This window comes from Fusarium musae, chromosome 3, assembly GCF_019915245.1.
Source record: "Fusarium musae strain F31 chromosome 3, whole genome shotgun sequence".
NCBI classification, from domain to species: Eukaryota; Fungi; Ascomycota; class Sordariomycetes; order Hypocreales; family Nectriaceae; genus Fusarium; species Fusarium musae.
The window spans coordinates 499,610-521,886 of NC_058389.1; the positions used below are offsets into that span (position 1 = coordinate 499,610).

Below are 22,277 nucleotides of genomic sequence, written 5' to 3' on the forward strand. Positions count from 1 at the left end.
TACTACCCTCCTCAGCAACCTCAGGGCTACCCTGCTCAAGGATACCCAAATCCCCAGGCCTACCCCCCCGTAAGTTTGAAGCTCAAGTAGAAGATCACCGGTTTCTGACGATGCGTAGATGCAGTACCAGCAAGCACCTCCACCACCACAGCAAGAAGAGAAGAGCCACGGATGTCTATACACATGGTAAGCCTCTTTCACTCTACTACACTATCAACCAATACTAATAAAATACAGTCTCGCTACACTCTGCTGCTGCTGGCTCTGCGGCGAGACCTGCGAGTGTTGTCTTGAGTGCTTCGACTGTTGCTGTTAATCCCCACCAACAAACAACAACAATATAGCTTAATTCACGGATTCTAGCGTTGCATTTGTTCCAGAGTTCGGGGGAAAAGAAACGCATTCTCTTTTTTTTTTTCCTTTTGTCAACATGTTTTTATCTCTAGCTACCCCATCATCATACGATAGTGTCAGTGTCAGCTACCAAATACCACCACCACATGCAATGATAGCCTGTTTTCACGTGTCTGTTTAATTGGGTGGGGTTCCCACTCTGCAACTCTGACAATTGACGTTTGTTACGCATTGGAAGTACCTATTACTAATTAATAAAGCGAAGTTTGTGATGGTGAAGGTGGAATGTAATACTCTTGGCTTTGCTCGTCTTTGATCTTGGTGCAGTCGCATTCAGCGGGACATGATGTTGGCTTTGGCTTTATCGTCGATGAAGCAGTCAGATTTGGCTCTCTGCATGGTCTGCATGCTGCGTTGGTCAAGCATTGTGCGTATCTGAGCGTGTCAGCAATGAAACACGATTGGTATCATCGACTTACTCATCGCTGTTCTTATCTTTTATCCTTGTGCAATCACACTCAACTGGACATTTTGCTTGATTGGCCGTTGTAGGCGTCGGTTCGTTGACGACGATTATCCTGACTAGGCCTGTTGAGATTGTCTCGGTGTAAGTGCCCGCCGGCATTGTTCTGTAGTCTGTCTGAGGACTCATCGCCCCGAGCATGTCGGTAGGTACACCATGATTGTCCCTTGGTATATTCGCATGGAGCGGCTCTTCATCTGGTCGCGGGATACCTTCTGCGACGCCCAGAAGCATCAGTACGCCAAGTCCTTGGAGAGACAGCATGGTTCAAGCAGTATCTCAATAAGTAGTTGTGTGAGTATGATCATGCGAATCTCAAAGTCCCAGCGGCTTGGTCCTGGGTTTATGTAGTCACCCTTCCCAATCACTTGATCTCACACAAGGGACAGTTGCTTTCGATCACACTCTACACACGATTCTGCGCAACGGACCTTCATCCATGGTAGATAGCGCTGCTTCGCCGGATCTGGTAGAGTTGCTTGGTCGCTGGGCAACCTCAACGGTTGTATCACCACGGTGTTGATGCTACCGGCGTGGTAGACCACGCGCAATAGTCTTTTACATCATGGCACTACTGTGATTTGGTTCGTGTCAGCTGAAAGATGTGAATAAGTGTTTGTGATGGTGGTATTGTGTTTGTATACTTCATGGTATTGGTAAGCAAGGGAAGTTCATGATGATGGGCGTGCTCAGAAGCATCTCAACACTCTCTGCATCGTGGAGAACTCAGAGCCTCATACATATTGTGTATATTCACCGTAGCAAACATCAAATGCCACCGTTGGAGACGGGGTCTCATGCCCAGAACTTCAAACAGCAGCCATATTCGCTTCAGCCTCAACACCAAGACTTCACCACATCAACACCGTTCCTTCTATCGTACAACCTCGCCGCGCGGCCCTGATCTCTGTCCAACACCGTTACCATCAGTACCACGCCCATCACCACACCTTATACAACAACCCTAATCCTATTCCAGCCCTGCGCCTCGCAATATCTACTCAACTCAGCTCCCCATCGCGAAAATGTCTCGGCCCAATACTGTTACAAACCACCATAATTCACCGAACGGCAATCCCAAGCGAAACAAAAAACATAACGCTTTGTATTCTATAAGAAAATTTCCACTACTCAAACATCGTTTATCCAAATACTCTTTTTTTACTTCTTCTTATCACTGACACTTTGTTTCCGTCGCAGTACAAAATCCTTCATCCGTGACACGCCCCTCCAAAACGGCCCGTCCACATCAACTCCATAAGCCTCCATCACAGAGAGCACGGCGTACGACTGCATCCACACCAGCACGCAGAAGTCAAAGATGTGCACGAACCACCAGAAGTGCTGGCTTCCCAGCGGGCACGTGGCGTACTCATACTTCCACTCCCAGGACTCCAGGTCGAACCAGAGACTCAGCAGACCGGCGTTTCCGCCAAAGTCGCCCATCATGCTGCGGACTGTGATCTCGCGTCGGCCCGGTATGCCATCGGTGCCTGGGATCTTGAGATCTTGTGCGTCGGACCAGGTTTTCACCTCCCACTGGCGCTGGGAGGGGTCTGTGCCGTTTGTCTGGTTGATGTAGTGGTACGTGTCGCAGCCGGCGTGATCGTGGCCGTTGAGCATTAGACCTGCGCGGCCGTAGCCACCGCCTGGGGCTGTCCTCTTTGAGCTCATGCCCCAGATTCCTTCCAGGAAACCCCGACTGGCGTCGGAGCTGAGCTGGTTTTGCTCCTTGAGACCTCCGCCATCTGCTGCAGTGTGGAAGTCGAAGAAAGGAGCATCAACACAGATGCCTGCCGGTTTATACATTGGGATATGCGTGAGGATCAGAGTGAATTGTCCCTCGTACTGAACAGAACCTGCGGTCGAAATGACGTTGTTGATGAAGCCGTATGTCGCATCCTGTAAAGGAAGAGACTTCGCCGGTGTATCAAGGTTCATATCGTTGACAGCAACGATGCGAAGCTCGGGGATGACTCGTTTCGACTCGGGGTTCGAATCAGAGTACATCGTAGCTATCACCTCGGGGTCCGTGATGGGCAGCTCGAATCGCAGCTCATAGTTCGCCTTTCCAAAAACTCGTTCAAAGCGCTCCAATCGCTCCTCGGTCAAATCCCCAGCGTATCCAATATCGTGGTTTCCTGCCACGTTGAGCATTCTCTTTTTCCAAAGCTTTGCTTCATCGCTACCATCCAAAACACCAGAAATATTGTAATTGTTGCTCGGGTTTTGCGCCAACTCGTCGGACAATCTCTCGGTTCCCTTGAACACGCGGTTCCAGAATCGTCGGCCTCGCTTCTCAAACTCCTTGTCGTCGATCCATTGACTACCGACAAGATCGCCCAGGACCGAAACATGGGTAGGGTTGGACCACCAATTTACTTGGCGGTAGATATGTGCCAGGTAGAAATCGTTGCCCCAAAGATCAAACCTCTTGCGCTGCGACATGAGGTAGTAGGGGAGATCCTCCATGATGATATCGACAATATCGTGTATTATCTTTCGCACTCGCTCGCGGAAGCACCAGTGACTCGTCTGGAACGTAATATGCTTGAAAGCACTCTGCACATGGGGGAAAGTGCCCAGGTAGTTTGTAATGATCGAGGTATCGCCTTCTAGCTGAGGATCTCCCAGCGCCAGGAGTCGGAAAGGCGCAAGCTTAGCATGATCGTCCGCTGTCGGCTTCGAAGGCCAGTGAAACTTCTTGGTCAAGTCATAAGCCTCTTGACTATCTCTCGACTCGACGGGGAATGCGCATCCCTGGATGATGGGAAAGATGTAGAGGTAGATTGTGAATGCTATCGAAAGCGGCACCAGTAGGCCCAGGCCATGGCGGAGAAAAGCCACGACTTTCATGTAGTCAACCTCATGCGCAAGCCACGTCGGTGATGTTTTTGGAGAGGCCAACGAGGCGTTGTTGGGAGCGGCGCAACAGCTTTGATCGTAGAAAGGAGAGTTGGTGTTGGTCCCTGGTTTAAGGTACCATACCCCTGGACAATTGACGACACGTGAAGTTTAAATGGCTTAGTCATGCTACTTGGACCCCTTTTTCAGGGAGAGCGACGCCGCATCATTGATTCAGCGAGTCATATAAGACGGAATTGAAACAAAGGCGAGTTTCTCTATTCTTAAAAATATGCTTGATTTTGTTAGTTGACTGTCTCTGCTCTGGCGTCGTGATATTTCAATCAATGCGACCCAGAGGTTTTGGCCTGCAATGCTACCTACCCTGATGATCTTTACCCAAGCTCAGCTCATCCTTGTTGGTCGTCATATAAAGCGTTCAATTGGGTATCTGCTTTAATATTCCTTTTCAAAATTTCTCGGTAGTTCCGTAGGCCCAGAAAGGCATCGTACAACTATGTTTCTTCGATAAGAGCCCATGGTGTCGTCCTCAGGCTTGTTCTCGACGATACCCTCGTATCGTGGGTATTGTATCCTCATTATCAAGGGGAAACAGCATGGCGTCGCAGAAATGTATCTGAAATCAGATGAATTCCAAGATTCGTCTCTGAATTATTCCTCGTAAAGCTCCTCGTCCTCCTTTGGCCACTCCACCTCAAACTCGGGCTTATCACCCTCGTCATCCAGCACCGCAAACGCAAGAAGACTATTATTCTTCAGTCCCAATGCTGTCGGTGTCTTCTCTCCATCACCCGTCTTGAGTTTGACCCATCCGCTCGAGGGGTCATTCGGCGTCTTCAATGCGCCAAACGCAAGGATCGAGTCTGCATCGTATGTAGTCTTCTCGGAAGAGTCAAATGACTTGGTAAGCCCATCGGGGTATCGTTCGATCAGAACATTGAGGAGCTCAGTGGCGGCACTGGAGAAGGGGGCGAGGGCGTCGATAAAGAGGTAGATGGTATGGATGCCGTGCTTGAAGCGCACCGAGATGTTTGCGTCATCGACGTCAGTCTGAGGTATCATTAGCATTGAAGCGCATCATAGGAGGGTGATATATGTAGTACCATTGTGTCGATCTTGATACGAATGTTTGGGGAAGACGTCAGGGTTCAAAGCTGCCTCGCTTTGGGCTTCATGAGGGGCATTGAGATTCAGATTGGCGGGGGCCGACCGCGGCGCAGCTCAGCGCGACATCACGTGAGAACGCGTAGATGGAGGACACGGGCAGGATTTGAACGCTGTCACTGCATTAAGATGTATGGATATCCTGGCTAAAGATGGAGGGAAGAAACGCTGTCCTATAAGAACTAAACTATCGATACGTCATCTTGAAGGATTTGTGACAGCTCGGCAGCCAGATCCAGGAACGAGAGCAAGGCATGAAGTGACAGCTTCCAGTAGCCGAATGCTACCCTGGAACATGCACTGGAAATGCCCGGATGTCAAAAGAATCATCTGGCCGACCATGGGGTGTACGCTGCCATTGACCGAGGAAACAAGTAACTGAAATTCAATCCTAGCCGACTCCGGGAAAAAGAACTTGGAGTATCGAAACTGGCCATTTGAATTCCCAAACATTTTAAATTGGTGGAAACAGTTACATTTCAAGCTTCATGTGATGGAAGATAGACCGTGCGTGAATACTGTACTAATGCATGAGCGCACTGTCCATCATGAGATGAGCCTCAAGTTCGCATCAGGCAAGCATCGAAGCGAAGTCGTTTCAATTACATATTCAAATCTCACGTTCCAAGAACGTATCTCTATCGGGCCTTCGCCTGTCATCTTTTTATTACCAACTCCAACCCCAAGGGCAACCCCTCTTCTTCATTACCGACTCCAAGCGGCGCCAAAAAAAGCAGCATCCACCGCCGGGATTGCAAACTCCGGCTGGTCTTTCGTTCTCCGCATCCCACCACCGAGACGAGACTCCACTAGCCGCAGAGCCTCGCGACAATCTCGGCCTTCTCTAAAAACAGGAGCAACAGCCTAGAAACAAGATATTCCCAGTCCAGTTTTCACCACAATGGCCGCCGCTCCGTCGCCGCCGTCACCCCGGCCTGGCGCACCAATGCCAATGCCCTCAGATCTAACATTCCCCCAGGACACGAACCCGCGCCTGTCCATCGCGACGCCATTGCGGCTCATGCTGGGAACAATCTCGTCAGCAGTCGTGGGCTTCTCGCTCGGTGCGACGCAGGGCGGACAGATGGCGCAGCTGCGGTTCCGGGCGGAGCATGCGCACAAGATGCCCGACACGACGACAGGGTGGTACTTCTACCACAAGAGCAAGAATTACCACGCCATGCAGGGCGGCATACGAGAGGGCTTCCGCATGGGTCTCAAGACGGGTTTCTGGAGCTTCCTGGCCCTGTCGCTTGAGAGCACGGTCGATCGATATCGCGGGGCGAGCGACATGTTTTCTACGACGATAGCTACGCTTACAGTCGCCGGCGCGTTTTCTCTTTGGCGTAAGTGGTCAATTCTTTTCTCTCCCTCTCTTTAGGTTATCTGTTTAGACCTCGGCTTGACTAAGGGAAATGGTATTGCGCAAAACCCCATATGGGGAATGCATGGCGTTTTGGGAGCTTTGATGATGATGGAAAGCGACGGGTAGATATTGCAAGCATTGCATGATGTGGAGCAAGGGTTTTTTCTTTTACATTACATTTGCTTTGCTCTGCTTTGCAGGCGACGGAAAGAGATGAGCTAACAAGCGCCGATATTCGGCGTGTGCATCTAGATCGCCTGTCACTCACAACCGCCGCCCGGACCGCGCGATATGGGTTGTTGTTTGGCCTTGCGTACGGTGGGATTCAAGATGTGCTTGGCTTAGCCCGAGGCAGACCGATCGGGTATGTCGAGTTCTTGCGAGGTCGGAGGCCAAAGACAAGGCAAGAAGATGATGCTCGTCCAGCATTGTGAGGTAATTGGGTTCTTCTATGTACAATATATAAAATGTAGATATATCACGACTTGGTCAATGGTTCATAAACTCATTATCGCACTGACCAGAGAGACCAGCACAGGGGAATAAACATCCATTGGCGCATGGAAGATCAATTCAGAGATAAAAAATATGCTAGTGTCGTTTTGTTATCGGGGCCCTCCGAGTTTAGGACTCTCTAGGTAAACGCCTCTCCCGTAGACCAGCCCAGGGCGAGCGGCTTTGGTCGGTCATTTATGGAGACATCATCGATAAGCAAACGCTGCAGAAGGCTTCTAGCGAGATCGAACATTTTTCTCTCTCTCGGCCATTGAGATACGGTAGCAGAGCCCCATTCGTCATTCTGTAGAAGGATTGGGCGTCGGCATATCTTATCCATATCGCCTTATCTACATAAAGTACCGAACGGCATACGACACATCATCGTCAGCCCCCTTGCACATCATTGACCAACGATGGAAGTTGGCTGTGAAAGTTAGAGACACGGACACATCGTCATCAAAACAAGTCACAAGACGTCTCAGGTCTCAGCACAAGCCAACCCAACATTGACTGTCAGTCTCAAAGCAGTTAAGAGAATGCTGGTGATGCATCTCCAAGGTTTCCCCACAATGCCCTGTGCTTGCTAGCTTTGCCAGTGTCACCAATTACATAACACGTATTTACTGGGATCGCGGCCTGTTGCGGCAATCACTGAGTCCAAAACCAAATCCCCAGCTTCAACTAGGCAATCTCCCCAATTATCGTGGACCTGCACCCCCCACGCCCCTCAACGGCTACATTCGGCCATCATGGTGATGCTGAAGCTAAAATGAGCCACGTGACGGCTGATAAGCTCCGTACAGCTGGGTCCCTTTTCTTTTTTTCCCTTCGCCTGCAGTCCATTCTGATAGTCACGGGCCGGTCTGGCTCGGCCTCTGCGGAGGACCGGGGGGCATAGTGTAAACATGACCATGAATGACTAGCTCAACTGGAGCAAGCTGGAAATCAATGGCAAAGAATTTGTTCTTTTTCTGCTGTGGAATGGGGGAAGGCTAGACAAACAGGGCAAGGGAGATATGGATTATCATTATCGGGCTGGAGATAGCGCCACCTCCCTCACACGCCCCAGCCCAGGCACAGACCAGAGTCACCAAGCACCGCACTCAACCGACACTGATAGTCACTGCCTGAGATAGATATATTAAGCTCTCTGCCACCCGTTGCCCATTCCACAAACCGAACCAGATAGAATCTAACTTGACTTATCTTGCATCATCGCTCCGTAAACCTAACACCAACATCAACACAGTCACCATCTGGATCCCTCCATACTGATCCAGCATCTCCATCCAACTACCAACTTAGGACCTTCATCTCAACACCACACACACATCTCATATAATGAGCTCGGCCCTTCGGCGAGGGACTGCCCAGCCCCTTCGCTGGGCGACTGCTTCCAACGCCATCACCATCAACACACTCCGACCATGCCTCACCATCACAAAGACCAACATGGTTGCCCGCCGTCACATCCACTCCTCTGAGCGACGCACAAACACCATCGTCGAGCAGCAGCAGATCCCCGATCCTCTTCCTCCCATCGCTCCCAGCAAGGCGCCTCTCTCCGTTCTCCCTCTCATCATGATTCTCCGATCTCTCGCCACCATGACCGTCTCCTCCTCGCCTCTGCTCCTACCTCCCTCTCTGCACGTCATGGGTATTCTGGCCAACACCACCAACCCTCTGCTCAACCCCGACAAGAACCCGCTTCTGCGATATTTCCTCAAGAAGACCTTTTACGCTCAGTTCTGCGCGGGTGAGAAGTCACCTGAGATCAAGAAGACTATCGATGGACTCAAGAACATTGGTTTCACTGGTGTTATTCTGAACTACGCCAAGGAGGTTGTCCTCACCAAGGATGAGGGCGAGGGTCTGAAGAACGGTGCCATGGAGACCGACGAGTGCATTCAGAACGAAATTCTTCCCTGGGCTCGAGGCACTCTCGAGACTGTCCGACTTGCTGAGCCTGGTGACTTTGTCGCCCTCAAGTTTACTGGCGCCGGAAGCATCGCTCTCTACCAGCTTAAGGACCGTCTTCCTCCCAGCCCCGCCATGTACAAGGCCATCGATTCCATTTGCCAGCTTGCCCACGAGCGAGGTGTCCGCCTCCTCTTCGACGCCGAGCAGGACATGCTCCAGGACGGCATTGACGACTGGACTCTCGAGTTCACCCGCAAGTACAACAAGGGACTTGGCGAGGCTGTTATCTTCGGTACCTACCAAGCCTACAAGAAGAAGTGCCCCGAGGTTCTCTCCAACCACCTGAAACTCGCTCAAGTCGAGAACTTTGCTCTCGGTGTCAAGCTTGTCCGTGGCGCTTATCTCAACTCTGACCCCCGCGAGCTCTTCCACGACACCAAGGAGGAGACCGACGCCTGCTTCGATTCCCTCGCTGCCAGCGTCCTCACCCGCGAGTGGAACATTGACGTCAAGGGTTCCGGCGAGTACCCCGCTGCCAGCCTTGTCGTCGCCTCTCACAACGCCGAGTCCGTGCGACGAAGCCGCGCCATCATGGAGGCCGGCCGAGCCAAGTCCGACATTGCTTTTGCTCAACTCCAGGGCATGGCTGACGAGGTCAGCTGCGAGCTCGTCGAGGCTGGCCAGTCTGACAAGACCAAGAGTCTGCCTGCCTACAAGTACCTCGTCTGGGGGACCACTGGCGAGTGCATGAAGTACCTCCTGCGACGCGCACACGAAAACAAGGACGCCGTTCAACGAACCAGGGGCAGCCGGGATGCTCTCTGGGCCGAGCTTGTCCGACGATGCAAGAGCGCCGTCGGCTTGGCTTAAAGAAGTAAAAAATTGAACAAAAACTAAAAAAGGGAAGAGGGAAGACGGAAGACGGAAGAGAAAAGAACTTGATATCAATGTCTTTATGTTTCTTTTGTTTTGCATCATGGGTAGCGATCAGGAGTCCAGGGCGTCTAGCATCTCAATATCCGAGATAGATCAAGCATAGATGAAGAAATGACTTACGTTTTAGTCTTTAACGATGATTATATGATTGACTGTGAAGCTTTTGACTTGGTATTGTGCTTCAGACGCCCCTTAGAGCCATTGCGCCAATGACGAGTGACTCCATCTCCTTCTGTTTGACCGTTTCATCCTTAATATCGTCCAACCACTTGAGTCCGTTCAACTTGTAGTACTTGCGCACCTTTGGTACGTCAGTGGTGGTGGAGATTTGGTCATCTGTGATGGATAAAGCCTCTCCCTTAACATTGGCCTTGAGATGCTCCCAGATCTGGTCATGCGTCAAGGGCTCAGCACCATCCTCTCCAGGGAATGTGACCTTGACAACGATGAGGTCCTTCGTAGAAGGAGAGATACCATATCGACGATAGGCATCAGCAATCTGAGCATGGACTGTCAGCCTCAAACGAAGGCATATCGGAATAAGGGGTCATATTACGTTATTAGAAGAACTCATGGCACAGACAATCTCGGAGTGAACGTTTGGAGTCCTGAGAGCGCCATTCACAGCCGTCGACGTAGCCTTGAAGACAGCGGATAATAATTGAAGCCGCGAGACAACCTGGTGATGATGGTCTGTATTAATGGAAAATGCCCTATACCCAAGTCGGGTACTCCGTGGCGGAACTCACCACTGAGGCATCGATGAAGGCGTACTCGAACTGAGGGTTCCGAGCGAGCAGCTGCTGGTGCAAAAAGGCCGAATTCTGTACGTCACGGAACAGGGCAACGTAGACCTTGTGCGAGTTTGGCAAGTGTTCGAGAGACACTATTTCGAGAGCCATTGTTGCTTTTGCCTTTGCTTTGCTCTGCTGACCAGGGCCTGGAAGCCGATAGAGCCGTTGTAGTTGGCTTGGCAGTGAGCTCTTGGCAGTTTGGTTTCAGGAAGGCAGCACAAAAGTTCGCTTAAGGAGAATCTGCTGATTTTCGTAACTTAATTTTCTCTTAGGATAAGGTAGTGCGTAACGTTGTGATGGTGGTTTGAGCAGTTTCGATCTTGGGTTTAGTTTAGTGTGGAGGGGTAAAAAAGAGTGAGATCTAGAGATGGGCTGTGCAATTGGTAGCCCGCGGACAGCGGGGCACGTCAATTGAAGTCACTGGAAGTCAAGGGTCATCACATGTTTGTTATACTGTGTTTGTACTGTATATTCAATCTCATGTGAGCTTCCATTGTCTTTGACACTACGATAACTCAATTTTGATGTAGTAACACATCACGAAGTGAGGAGAAGCCCGACCTCAGTATTCCACATACAGAGCATGTTGGGATAATATCCGTGACTGGGCATCAATTCCAATGGCTAAACGTTTCCCACGTTATTCAGTAACAAAGTCAAGGCTCGATTAATCGCCTCATCCGTTTCACCCACGTTGTTCAAATGATCGTGGCCATTTCTCGCCGTTGAGTTCTCGTAATATCTCCGATACAAGGCCGGCGCCACCATCATCAAGGTTGGCAGACATATGCCGTCCGTAGCGGGAGCGGGATCATCAACATCTTGGCTGCCAGTGAAGGCTGAAGGCATCGAACCTGATCAGCAAGGCACCGACATACATAACCAGAAAGTCAATCAAAAGAACCACTAAGATTGTTTAAACAGGTCTGGCCTGGCCTGGTCTTGGCTCTTCGGTACCGGCAGTAGGGTTGCATTTCATCAATGGTTTCATTCGTCTAGACAGGTTGCATGCAAATCATAATGATACGAGTTTTCCAGGAGCTGACTTTGCCCAGACTTGGTGTTTCCTCTGGGCTCCGCTCATCAGCTCGTTTCCTTTGACACTTTGCCCTCGGTGACGAATCGTCATGGTCGAATTGCTTACGGTACCGCCGAGCTCGACCTTGTCTCTGTCAGCCACAGCATCATTGCGCTTGTACGGCATCTTCTCCCAAGAAATCGGATGGCTTGCCCAGAAAAGGACCACGGTCTAGACGGCCACGGTGGAGTCGTCTCCCCTTGCAGCGCCTCGTTGGCTGGCTCTCTGGTTCCTGTGAGAAACTCTCGCCTGGCCCTGTGAGTGTAGATCCGATGTCATACTCTGGGCTACGGAGAATTCATCCAACACTCACATTGTCATGGCTGCCCTCTCCCAGTCTGCCGGTATTCTTCTAGAAGGACTCTCCGTTCCTCAAGCACTGACGATTTCTCGTCTCCGGGTGAGTTATCTTCCATTTTTGATAGAGAGAACCTGTCTGTGCTTTTCCTCAGCGAGATACGGGCCTTCCGTGCAAAGAGAGGTTGACGATGGGAATAATTCTGTTGAACGCCAACTCCGGGACAGATCTGTTAGTACTGTAAGGTTGGTAAGGTTGGTGTAGGTATCTATTTTGACTCGCCAAGCTAAGATGTGAACTAAGGCTGGATGGATGGTTACAACCTCAAGACACCCACCAGATCTCTCTGCTTATAAGACCTCGACGTTCACCAGCCTTATCCCTGCTTGATCCATCATACAACAACTGTGCATACTTTACCATATACAAGCAATTACCTTGATTGTTCAAGTTCTTCAATACACACACAGAAGAACAGGAGATTTTCTTACAGCCACTTAGAGTCTAGACCATTTCTTCCGCAGATCACAACCAAATCATCTCATCTGTCCCCTCCCTCCCCCTCGTCCCGGCTCATATCCAGCTCCGCTCCTCGTCAGTCTTCACGTCACATACGTCCACTGGGGTTTGTCGAGGCCTACATCTGCGCCTCCACCCAGTGTCGAGTCCCCCCATACCCGGAAGGCCGCTAATGCACAGCGCATTCCCCACTAAACCCATCCCTTGTACAGTGTCATTCTCAGTGCCGGCAGCACCAGGGGCACCCCAAGCACCAGCCCCAAGCCCAAGCTCGAGGCCTCGTTCCCAGACCAGTATGATGGAGGCCATATCCCAGCGCAACTTCAATTCCTCCATCGCCAACTTTTCAACTCCCACGTCGCTGTCGTTGACGCCGCAGCCAGGCCCAGGTCCTCTCTACTGGCCCTTCGACGCCCGATCTTACCCTGCCCTCGCCTGGGCTCCTGATACATTCGCCTACAGCTGCAATCCTCCCTACGCCACTGTAAAGGCCCCTGCGACTGCGACTTCAACAAAACCCACTGGGCGCCGCCTGCGCCAGCCTGCCGCGATATCTCGTTGCACGGCCAGGACAAAGGCCAGCACCGCTTCCTGCACGAGCGCCAGCAACAAGAGCGCTTCGTCTTCCGCTACTTCTTCCGCCAGATCTTCACCTGCTTCGTTGAGGGGCATCTCCCCGCGCATCAAGTCCAAGATGCCAGGACGACCTCCCAAGCGGGCTGCTAGCAATGGCGAAGATGATGGCATCATTCAAGCTCCCGGCAAAGTCAAGCTTCCAAGGCTAGAACGTGGCCCAGACGACTTCTCCAGCGTGGTCAAGAACAGACTACAGTCTTATACACGCACTGGTCAAGCTTGCGACAGATGCAAGGTATGTCATAAATAAATCTCGGATCATGCTTTCACAACATGCTAACCGCGCAAAAATTACAGGTTCGAAAGATCCGATGCGATGCACTTCCAGAAGGCTGCTCCCACTGCACCAACCAAAACCTTGAATGCTATGTCACAGATCGCGTGACAGGGCGCACAGAGCGAAGAGGATACATGCAGGAGCTGGAGAGGGAAAAGAGCGACATGCTCTCCCATATCCGCGATCTTGAGAAGCTCCTCGACAACAAGGGCGTCGAAGTCAAGCCCTGGGAGTGGTCACCTTATGCACAGTGCCCCTCCGACTCAAACTTTGATGATCTGGGCAACCCAATTCCTGACCCCAAGACTGGCGAAACATGGTCTCAAGTTGGCAGCGCATTGTTCAAGGACTCTAAATCAGCCCCCAGCCTGTCTCCCAGCTTCCCTCGCACATTAGAGTCCCGCGCCCATGAGAACCATCTTGGTGTTGGAATGGACAGTGCTCCTCTCAGTTCAATCGGGGGTACGCGACTGTCGATTCTAGGGATGACGGTCGACCTCGCGGCCTTTGAGCCACCAGATGCGGAGGAGCCTCCAGTCGATGGCAAGGTGGCGCCGTCGTACAACAAGTCCCCGCAATCTTTCCTCCAATCCATCATGAGAGTCAACCCTCCGATGGAGGCTGAGATGCCTTCTCGAGAAGATGCCTTCACCTGGGCCGAATGGTACTTCATGACCTTCTCCGCTTTCCTTCCAGTCCTCCACAAGCCTTCCTTCATGCGATTGGTAAGTGTTGTCTCACCATATTCTAAGCTTAATCACTAACAGCCATACAGTTGACCCGCATGTACGATGAACCTAATTTTGAGCCTTCAGTGGCGGAGCTTGTTACGGTGCACATGGTTTTCGCCATCATTTGCTTCCAGTATGGCACAAGAAACTGGCAGCAGGTTGACCAGCGCGCTCAAATGAATGAGCGATCCAACAGCCATTACCATTTCGCCCTCAGCAAGTTCTTTGAGCTGACATGCACCCGGGATCTGGTTTCGGTCCAGGCCATGGCCATGGTTGTCAAGCATACCAGAGCTTTCCCCAAGCCCGGTGTTGTTTCAATCGTCGCCAACCTTGCTCTTCAACGCGCACTCGAATTGAATCTGCACCGAGAGTCAAGAAAGCCAGGCGAGCCCAACAATCTCCAACATGAGCTTCGCAAGAGGGCTTTCTGGGTCATCATGACTGTCTACATCGCTGTTACCGGACGTCGTGGCCGGCCGATGCCTATCACCGTTGAGGAATTCGACGTCGGCTTTCCCGAGCCTATCGCTGATGAGCTCCTCTCTGATGAAGGCGTCGACACATCCCGCGACATTCCTTGCCCTTACTGGCCAGGTATCGTGAGCTTCAAAATCATTCCCATCTACATGGAACTGTACTCCAACATTTACAGTGTTCGACGGGATGCGCGAAACTATGTCAGCATCGTCAGGGCGCTTGAGGCTCAGATCAAGAAGTGGGAGGACGAACTCCCTGGCCACATGGTGATTGACCATGCTGAGCAGACCGAGCAGACCCGCTTGGCAGCTGTCTACGCCAAGACATGGGCGCTTGAGTTTCGTCTTTGCCTGCGACATCCTTCAGTGGCCATGACCAGTGACAAGGCCATGATGGCTGAGAACATGGCAATCTGCGAGGATGTCTCGCGCCAAATGCTTCACTGCCAAATGGAGATCCAGAAGTGCAAGTGCCTCGATACGACATGGTACCAGACTTCGATGTACACCGCTGGCACTTTCACTATGCTGGCTGCCATGTGGGAGAGACGTTTTGAAACGACTCCAGAAGCCATTGCCACGTTGCGGGAGGAGATGAACGGTTGGATCGGCATTCTTGAAGAAGCCGGCTCTCTTCTCGGTAAGTTCCAGCCCCTAGTTCGCAGATCAGTCAGCCCTAACAATACGACAGGTTCGGATTCTAGCATTGCTACTGAGATTGGAAACATCATTGACCGCACGATTGCGTGGATTGATCATGATATGCGTAACAAGGAGACGAAGAGGGCTCAGCCTTCTACCACACCAGAGGTCAAGCAGGAGCCAGCCCCAAGTTACCCATCTTCTCAGGTCCAGTCCGCACCCACCAGTGGAGGGGCTCAAAGTGAAGTCCCATCTACCAAGAGCTACTTTCCCGAGTCCGACCTGAACGGCCAGACTCCTTACCCAACACTCGCCTACAATGATCACCCACAGAACAGCATGGCACCTCCAGCTTACGACACTGGGGCCATGTTTTACAATACATCTGCACCAATCGCATCTACCACGTCGGCACTCCCGTCGTCTGTGGCGCAAGTGAACCCGATGCTCGCATTCTCACAGCCTCCCCATCTCGCGCCTCAACCCGACATGATGTGGCAGAGCCGCGGAAACACTTGGCACGATTGGACATCAGCCATCGCTGATACGCAAGATCGCTTCAGCGCATCGACACTCTTGACGCTCGGAGGCAGCACACGTGACGCCTCGACAGGCGCGGGCGTCCCGGGCGTCACATCCAGCCCTTCGGCAAATGACATCAACAGCATTCAGCAGGGAGGCCAATGGCCGCTGATAATTTTTGACCAGGTGGCGCCAAATGGATCTTGATTTTGAAGGGGGAGCATTCACTGGGGCGTTTTGTAACTGGGGAGTTTTTGCAATGGGTAAGAATCGTGATGATTCAAAAAAGGCGCTTCAACAAAAGGATTGATGAGTTATGTATTGATGGGGGTCGGATGGTAAAAAAATATGCATCTTGGCATTGGAAGATGAGTTTGGATGATGCTGGTTTAGCTTCTGCTATATACTATAAATATTTGGTTGATCTTATAGACAGACATACATAATCAATGTATAATCACTACACACATCACACTTCACTAAATTAAAAACTCCTATGCATGATCTTTCACTTCCAAGATGGGATCTCTAAAAAAAGTCATTCTCGTGATGGCAAAGTCTAGTATGTCTCGTCATCGATGCTTGGTGTTGAGGCATCCGTTCTTTTTAACCGGAGCTTCTCCGACGAAGCTACCCACTCTTTTTCGAGTCGCGTTCAGTTCTAAGCTCCACGTCCAAGATATTGCGATCTGACCATTATCAGGAACCTCTGTGCGCTCGAATTGATCGCGCATTATCCCTATCGACTTGTACTGCACATCCGACATCAATAGCAAGATGGGCAAGAAGCGGCGCGGTCACGCTGACATCGAGGAGGTCCTCAACCGACCCTGGTGCTACTACTGTATGAATCCTGCGGCGTGCGCTCCGATCATTCAATGCTAACATTTATCGCAGGCGAGCGTGATTTCGAAGATCTCAAGCTTCTCATCTCTCACCAGAAGGCAAAGCACTTCAAATGCGACCGCTGTGGTCGTCGTCTCAACACAGCAGGAGGTACGTTTACCATCATCCGAATTCCCACGAAAGCCGCGCTGACAGCGACAGGTCTCTCCGTGCACATGAACCAAGTCCACAAGGAAAACCTCACACAGGTCGAGAACGCGCTTCCTAGCAGACAGGGTCTTGAGGTGGAAATTTTTGGCATGGAGGGTATTCCCCAGGACATGCTCGACCAGCACCGCAACCGCATCCTACAGAACTTCCAGCAGGCGCAGAAAGATAGACAGATCGCGACGGGAAACCCGCTGCCGGGACAGGGACATGCGCAGAAGAAGATCAAGACTGAGTCGCCGGAGGAGCTGAAGCAGAGATTGGCTGAGTTTCGGAAGAGGAAGCAGGAGATTGCTGCCAATGGAGGTGTTGATCCCGCTGCGGCTGCGAATACCGAGACACAACCGCAAGCTCCTTTCGTGAGTTTTCTCTTCCCTACGGTTTTTTTTGGAATATGCTAATATCTGTAGAACGGCTCTTACCAGACCCCTCCCCAAGTGTCCTTCGACCAACAACAAAGCTACCCCGTACAGCCTCCCAACCCAGCCCAGCCCTACACCTTCTCCGCCAACAACCTCCCTGCACGTCCATCATCCGGCGCGCTACCCGCGGCCGCTGGCCTACCTCAGCGACCGACACAAGGCGGATCTTGGAGCGGTGGTGCTGCTGGCGACGATATTGATCAGATGATCCGTATGGCCGAGGCGGGTATCAAGCCAGCGGCGACTAAGGCTGAGGAAGAAGGTGGCGACAAGAAGAAGAAGGACAAGAAGGCCAGGATGTTCTACGATGATGCGGAGGTTAGTCCTGAGGAGAGGATGTCGATGCTGCCACGGTATGCGTTTGTACCGGAGACTGTGAGTTAGTGGGGATGAATGTCGTCACTATCTTTTGTGAATCTGGAAGTTTTTGTTGCATGGTAGGCGTTAGGTTGTAAACTAAATGGTAAATTGATGGTGTTTCTTTTACTGGGAGATCTGTTGCACTACTGATGCTGTGATGTTGGTGTTTAGCGATATCGTGGACAGTCTTCGGAGGCCACTTCTGATCCCTGTGTCGCCTGATGTTTATTCTGTTTTGTTTTGCCTCGCGGTATTTATGTGAACCCTGTTTGTTCCTGGATGTTGGTATTGTGATGGCCACATGTATGGGCCTTGTAAGTGGAGGCTGTAACACCACAATACGGGATTCACAACGTTGGTTCACAGCAGTTGGAAAGGGGCAATAGTAATGAATACATCTCCATGAATACACAAGAGTCGAGTAACTTTCATCACATTGACTACAGGAGTCACAGCTCAAACGGCCTCGTATTGTAAGCCATTGAAGAGAGAAGTCATCATGATACAGGGTAAGATAAGCAAGGACTCCAGCCACTACTATTACCAAGGGTCTTGCAATATCTCGAGCTTTGAGGTCAACAACAATAAAGCCACAAATGAGCCATCAACACCTGGCAAACGTCTCCATAACATGACTCAAATCCCATTGTTTAATAGCTTCTCCAGCCTCACCTCCAGGGGCCAAAGAAACACCCGCATGAATGCCACTTAGAGAACCCCTGATAAAAATGGAGCTAAGGCGTCACCACAGCAACACGTCCAAAAAAGGACGAAAAACAAACCAGACGTCACCTTCAACCGTGCTCGGTAGCTCTGAATTGATTTCTCTTCAACTACCGCCCGGCTCGTAGTCTACTACTGCTACTAACTAACGACAACAGGTACACAGAGCTATTCGCCTTTGTTTTTATCTTTTTCGTTTTCTTGTTCGAGTTCATTTTCGAACATTGTTTCTATGATCATCTGCTCTGCATCGAGCGTGCCTTTCTTTTTAAGCTTTGTTTACTCTTAACGGCTTCACTGCTCTCCGATATTGAGGTGGAAGAGCTCGAGACTGCACCAACGTCGGAAATCGAGCGAAGAAGAATATATAATGGCTGTTATGGGTGCTTCAGCTGCTGCTGCTGGGCAGAATTCCATTACTGTTGCTGGTATGATGTGCGTTCCTCGAGTGCGGTACGGGAGCTGACCGTTATTATAGTTCGAGTTCGACCTTTTACGATTCGAGAGGCTGCACAACTGTAAGCAACACGCCGATATTGTGGAGTAGGCTTGTTAATGGCTCGACAGACAAAAGAACGATGACGGAACCCTTTTCCTCGGCGATGGCTCCCTCGCCGCTGCGCCTACGCCAAAGCTGCACCAACGCGGCATTCGAAACGTTATCAAGGTTGTCGATGATCGTTGTTTGTATGCGCATCATCCCCGCTACAACAAACGCAAACGCTGACACCGTACAGAGTCTTTGATCCTCCCGAGGACAGCCCCGTACAGAAATTCTCCCGCTCAGTCCTACCCTCCTCGAAAAAGGTCAAGGATCAAGTCTTTGCTTTCGACCGCGTCTTCGACGAAAACACAACACAGTCCGATGTCTACGAAGGCACTACTCGAACTCTCCTCGACAGTGTACTCGATGGCTACAATGCGACGGTCTTCGCCTACGGCGCTACAGGTTGCGGAAAGACACATACTATTACTGGTACATCACAACATCCCGGTATCATCTTCATGACCATGCAGGAACTGTTTGAGAAAATTGAGGAGCGCAGCCAAGACAAGGTGACCGAGCTGAGTCTGAGCTACCTCGAGATTTACAACGAGACCATTCGTGATTTATTGGTTCCTGGTGGGAGCAGGGGTGGATTGATGCTAAGGGAGGACAGTAACCAGGCTGTCACTGTGTCTGGCTTGACGAGTCATCACCCCAAGGATGTCCAGGAGGTTATGGATATGATTGTCCAAGGAAACGAATACCGCACAGTTTCGCCTACCGAGGCCAACGCTACTTCTTCCCGATCACACGCCGTTCTTCAGATCAACATCGCTCAAAAGGACCGATCAGCCGGTGCCAGCGAACCTCACACCATGGCTACACTCAGTATCATCGATCTTGCTGGTTCTGAACGAGCATCCGTCACCAAGAACCGCGGCGAGCGTCTCACTGAAGGTGCCAACATCAACAAATCCCTCCTCGCCCTTGGAAGCTGCATCAACGCCCTCTGCGACCGTCGACAGAAGCAGCACGTCCCCTACCGAAACAGCAAGCTTACCCGACTGCTCAAGTTCTCCCTCGGCGGCAACTGCAAGACTGTCATGATTGTCTGTGTATCCCCATCGAGCGCGCATTTCGACGAGACACAGAACACCCTTCGATACGCCAACCGGGCTAAGAATATCCAGACCAAGGTGACGCGCAATGTCTTCAACGTCAACCGCCACGTCAAGGACTTCTTGGTTAAGATCGACGAACAGATGGCCTTGATCAACGAGCTCAAGGCCCAGCAGAAGGATGCAGAAGCTATATTTTTTGCCAAGTTCCGAAAGCAATGCGACAAGCGGGATGCCATGGCTCGGGAAGGAATTCAGCGATTGCGCATCGCCTACGAAAACTCTGCTCCTGAGCGTCAAGAGCGTATCACGAACATGAAGCGTCTCAAGGCTTTCGAGCGCCGCATTGGTATGCTGTCCGGATGGATTGCTGCCTTCGATACTGTTTGCGACGAACGAGGCGATGAAGCTGCCATGCCAGAGAACCTTGTCGCCATCCGAAAGACGGCTCAAGGCATCCTTGTTGAGTTAGAGAACAGCCGACATCATATCCACCAGAAGCTGGAGAAGTCAGCATGGGACCGAGCCATCGACACAGCTCTATCGCACAGCTTGCAACAACTCCAAGGTACCGAGGGTGCTGACAACGGAGAAGCCGACAACTTGACCCGTGAAGCTGAGCTGATCAAGGCCAACTTCAATCGCGAGGCCTACCGGGAAGTCCTTGAGCAGGACAAGGCTGGCGATGCTGCCATGATCCAGATGCTCCTCACTGCGCAGTTCGACATTCTCTCATCACTTTCCGATACGCTCGGCATGGATGAGGAAGATGCCGTCGCTCACGCGAAGGAGATGATTAACCGTCTCCTTCAAACCGGCTTCACAGCTGCCGGCCAGGTCGTCAAGCCTGATGGCTCCATGCCCGTCGTCGAAGTCTTCTCGCCCAGCAAGCGAGGCACACCGAAGCGCAAGAAGGCTATTGCGATGCACATCAAGCCTGTTTCAGCTCCCAACTTTATGCCCGCGCATAGCGACCACGCTCCTGTCAGCCCCATGAAAGGATCCCCACGAAGACGTAAGGTGTTGGGAGCCTCCAAGAAGGGCGTCAGCTTCACGCCAGTGAAGGCTAAGAAGAAGGGTGGAGTCCGATGGAGGGACGATGAGACGGAGGAGGGCACACTAGAGGACTTTTCGAAGACGCCCCAGAAGTACAACTCTTCCCCTGCGATTCCCTCACCTGAGAAGCCAATCATCGCACCTGTCATGCCTTCATACCTTGAGCCCGAGACATCGACAGTTGAGGAGTCGAGCCCCAGTCTCGAGATCCCCGAGACCAGCAGTTTGGGTGCGAAGCCTAGCAGGTTCCAGGCCGGTTTCCTTTCCAAGGGACCTAGACATTCCCTTGCTGATGGATCACCCAAAGCACCCACCATGACCCTCAAGCTCGAAGCTTCACCCGATATTCAACGAACACCACCCCTGCGATCTCTGGATGTCACTAAGAGTGGCAATTTCTCACCATCGCCATCTGGGCTCGGTATTCCTAGAGCGATTAGACGACTTCCCACGATACATGATGAGAACAACCCTCCCGGATCTGGATCTGACTCCGAGACGAGCACTATCGATGCCCGAAAGCTTCAGACCGCCCTCCGAACCGCCATGAAGGAGAAAGCTCGTAGAGCGAGCATCATGGCTGGTACAACAGCATCAAGCACCAAGCGAGTATCGTCAATGGGATCGTTGCCCGAGCGTACGGGACCCAGGCCTAGTCTGCCTGCGGCCCTCGCCAGCAGCACCAACGGTATCTCTCGACTCCGGCGAGGTAGCGCTGAGAGGAGACGAAGCCCCCCGATGGCGTGCTCCCCAAACGACTTCAAGATAGACATGGCTCTGACACCTGGTCAAGCTAGACGCATGAACATGAACAACACAGTCACTCGAATGGAAGGTCCTGGATCAAGTCCCCAGGGTGGCATGGCGGGCAGTGCGCCGCGACGAATCACCATCGGTATGGGAAGTGGTGCTGCTCATCGTCGACAGGACAGCAGAGGCTATACCTTGCGATGAGCGAGCGATTGATATGAGAAGGGTGAAACGTAGGTGCCCAGATTGAGATTGAGATTGAGATTGCCTTGATGGCCTTGGATGGGTGCGTGCTTGATTGTTTATGAGCCCGGAGTTACGGCTACGGCGTTTGGGGCATTGCATGATCTATGTAGATTAGTATGATATGGCATTCTTAGTACATCAACACAACTTGAACATTGCTCTTTCGTCATTCCGCGTGAACCTATCGCCGAAAAGTCTTGCATCAACAGGTCCGAGTGATGCAATTGGTGCATTCGGATGGGCTGCTTACTCTCTTCCGAAAAAGCGATTAAGCATAAGCCATAGCGCCACACCGGATGTGGGGATGGTCTTTTAGTGGTTGAATGGGCTGTTAACGCCGAAATGTGGCGACGCTAATAATCGGCGATAGTTGGGAGATGGCAGTCGGTGATAGAATGATGGTGTTGAGGACTTTGGGTCGGAGATAATGTCATCAAATGGATTGAGGAGATATCTGAAG

The 22,277-nt window shown here is 51.5% G+C and overlaps 8 protein-coding genes across 8 annotated transcripts; 5 read left to right on the forward strand and 3 right to left on the reverse strand.

The window, feature by feature from the left end:
• Positions 1-2,038: 2,038 nt before the first annotated feature.
• Positions 2,039-3,733, reverse strand: J7337_003614 (uncharacterized protein; the record flags this gene model as incomplete). Its single annotated transcript, XM_044821330.1, has 1 exon — positions 2,039-3,733. The coding sequence occupies one exon, from the start codon at positions 3,731-3,733 to the stop codon at positions 2,039-2,041; it is 1,695 nt and encodes a 564-aa protein (XP_044682663.1).
• Positions 3,734-4,393: 660 nt separating this feature from the next.
• J7337_003615 (uncharacterized protein) lies at positions 4,394-4,848 on the reverse strand (the record flags this gene model as incomplete). The annotated part of the gene is made up of 2 exons (XM_044821331.1): positions 4,394-4,792; positions 4,846-4,848. The coding sequence occupies 2 exons, from the start codon at positions 4,846-4,848 to the stop codon at positions 4,394-4,396; spliced, it is 402 nt and encodes a 133-aa protein (XP_044682664.1).
• A 959-nt stretch (positions 4,849-5,807) lies between these two features.
• J7337_003616 (uncharacterized protein) lies at positions 5,808-6,398 on the forward strand (the record flags this gene model as incomplete). Its single annotated transcript, XM_044821332.1, has 2 exons — positions 5,808-6,252; positions 6,301-6,398. The coding sequence occupies 2 exons, from the start codon at positions 5,808-5,810 to the stop codon at positions 6,396-6,398; spliced, it is 543 nt and encodes a 180-aa protein (XP_044682665.1).
• Positions 6,399-8,111: 1,713 nt separating this feature from the next.
• Positions 8,112-9,560, forward strand: J7337_003617 (uncharacterized protein; the record flags this gene model as incomplete). Its single annotated transcript, XM_044821333.1, has 1 exon — positions 8,112-9,560. The coding sequence occupies one exon, from the start codon at positions 8,112-8,114 to the stop codon at positions 9,558-9,560; it is 1,449 nt and encodes a 482-aa protein (XP_044682666.1).
• Positions 9,561-9,807: 247 nt separating this feature from the next.
• J7337_003618 (uncharacterized protein) lies at positions 9,808-10,528 on the reverse strand (the record flags this gene model as incomplete). The annotated part of the gene is made up of 3 exons (XM_044821334.1): positions 9,808-10,125; positions 10,183-10,305; positions 10,376-10,528. The coding sequence occupies 3 exons, from the start codon at positions 10,526-10,528 to the stop codon at positions 9,808-9,810; spliced, it is 594 nt and encodes a 197-aa protein (XP_044682667.1).
• A 2,085-nt stretch (positions 10,529-12,613) lies between these two features.
• Positions 12,614-15,809, forward strand: J7337_003619 (uncharacterized protein; the record flags this gene model as incomplete). Its single annotated transcript, XM_044821335.1, has 4 exons — positions 12,614-13,186; positions 13,249-13,953; positions 14,004-15,078; positions 15,130-15,809. The coding sequence occupies 4 exons, from the start codon at positions 12,614-12,616 to the stop codon at positions 15,807-15,809; spliced, it is 3,033 nt and encodes a 1,010-aa protein (XP_044682668.1).
• Positions 15,810-16,379: 570 nt separating this feature from the next.
• On the forward strand, positions 16,380-17,461 carry J7337_003620 (uncharacterized protein; the record flags this gene model as incomplete). The annotated part of the gene is made up of 3 exons (XM_044821336.1): positions 16,380-16,446; positions 16,500-17,014; positions 17,066-17,461. The coding sequence occupies 3 exons, from the start codon at positions 16,380-16,382 to the stop codon at positions 17,459-17,461; spliced, it is 978 nt and encodes a 325-aa protein (XP_044682669.1).
• Positions 17,462-18,530: 1,069 nt separating this feature from the next.
• Positions 18,531-21,775, forward strand: J7337_003621 (uncharacterized protein; the record flags this gene model as incomplete). Its single annotated transcript, XM_044821337.1, has 4 exons — positions 18,531-18,588; positions 18,639-18,678; positions 18,728-18,847; positions 18,898-21,775. The coding sequence occupies 4 exons, from the start codon at positions 18,531-18,533 to the stop codon at positions 21,773-21,775; spliced, it is 3,096 nt and encodes a 1,031-aa protein (XP_044682670.1).
• Between the last annotated feature and the right edge of the window lie 502 nt (positions 21,776-22,277).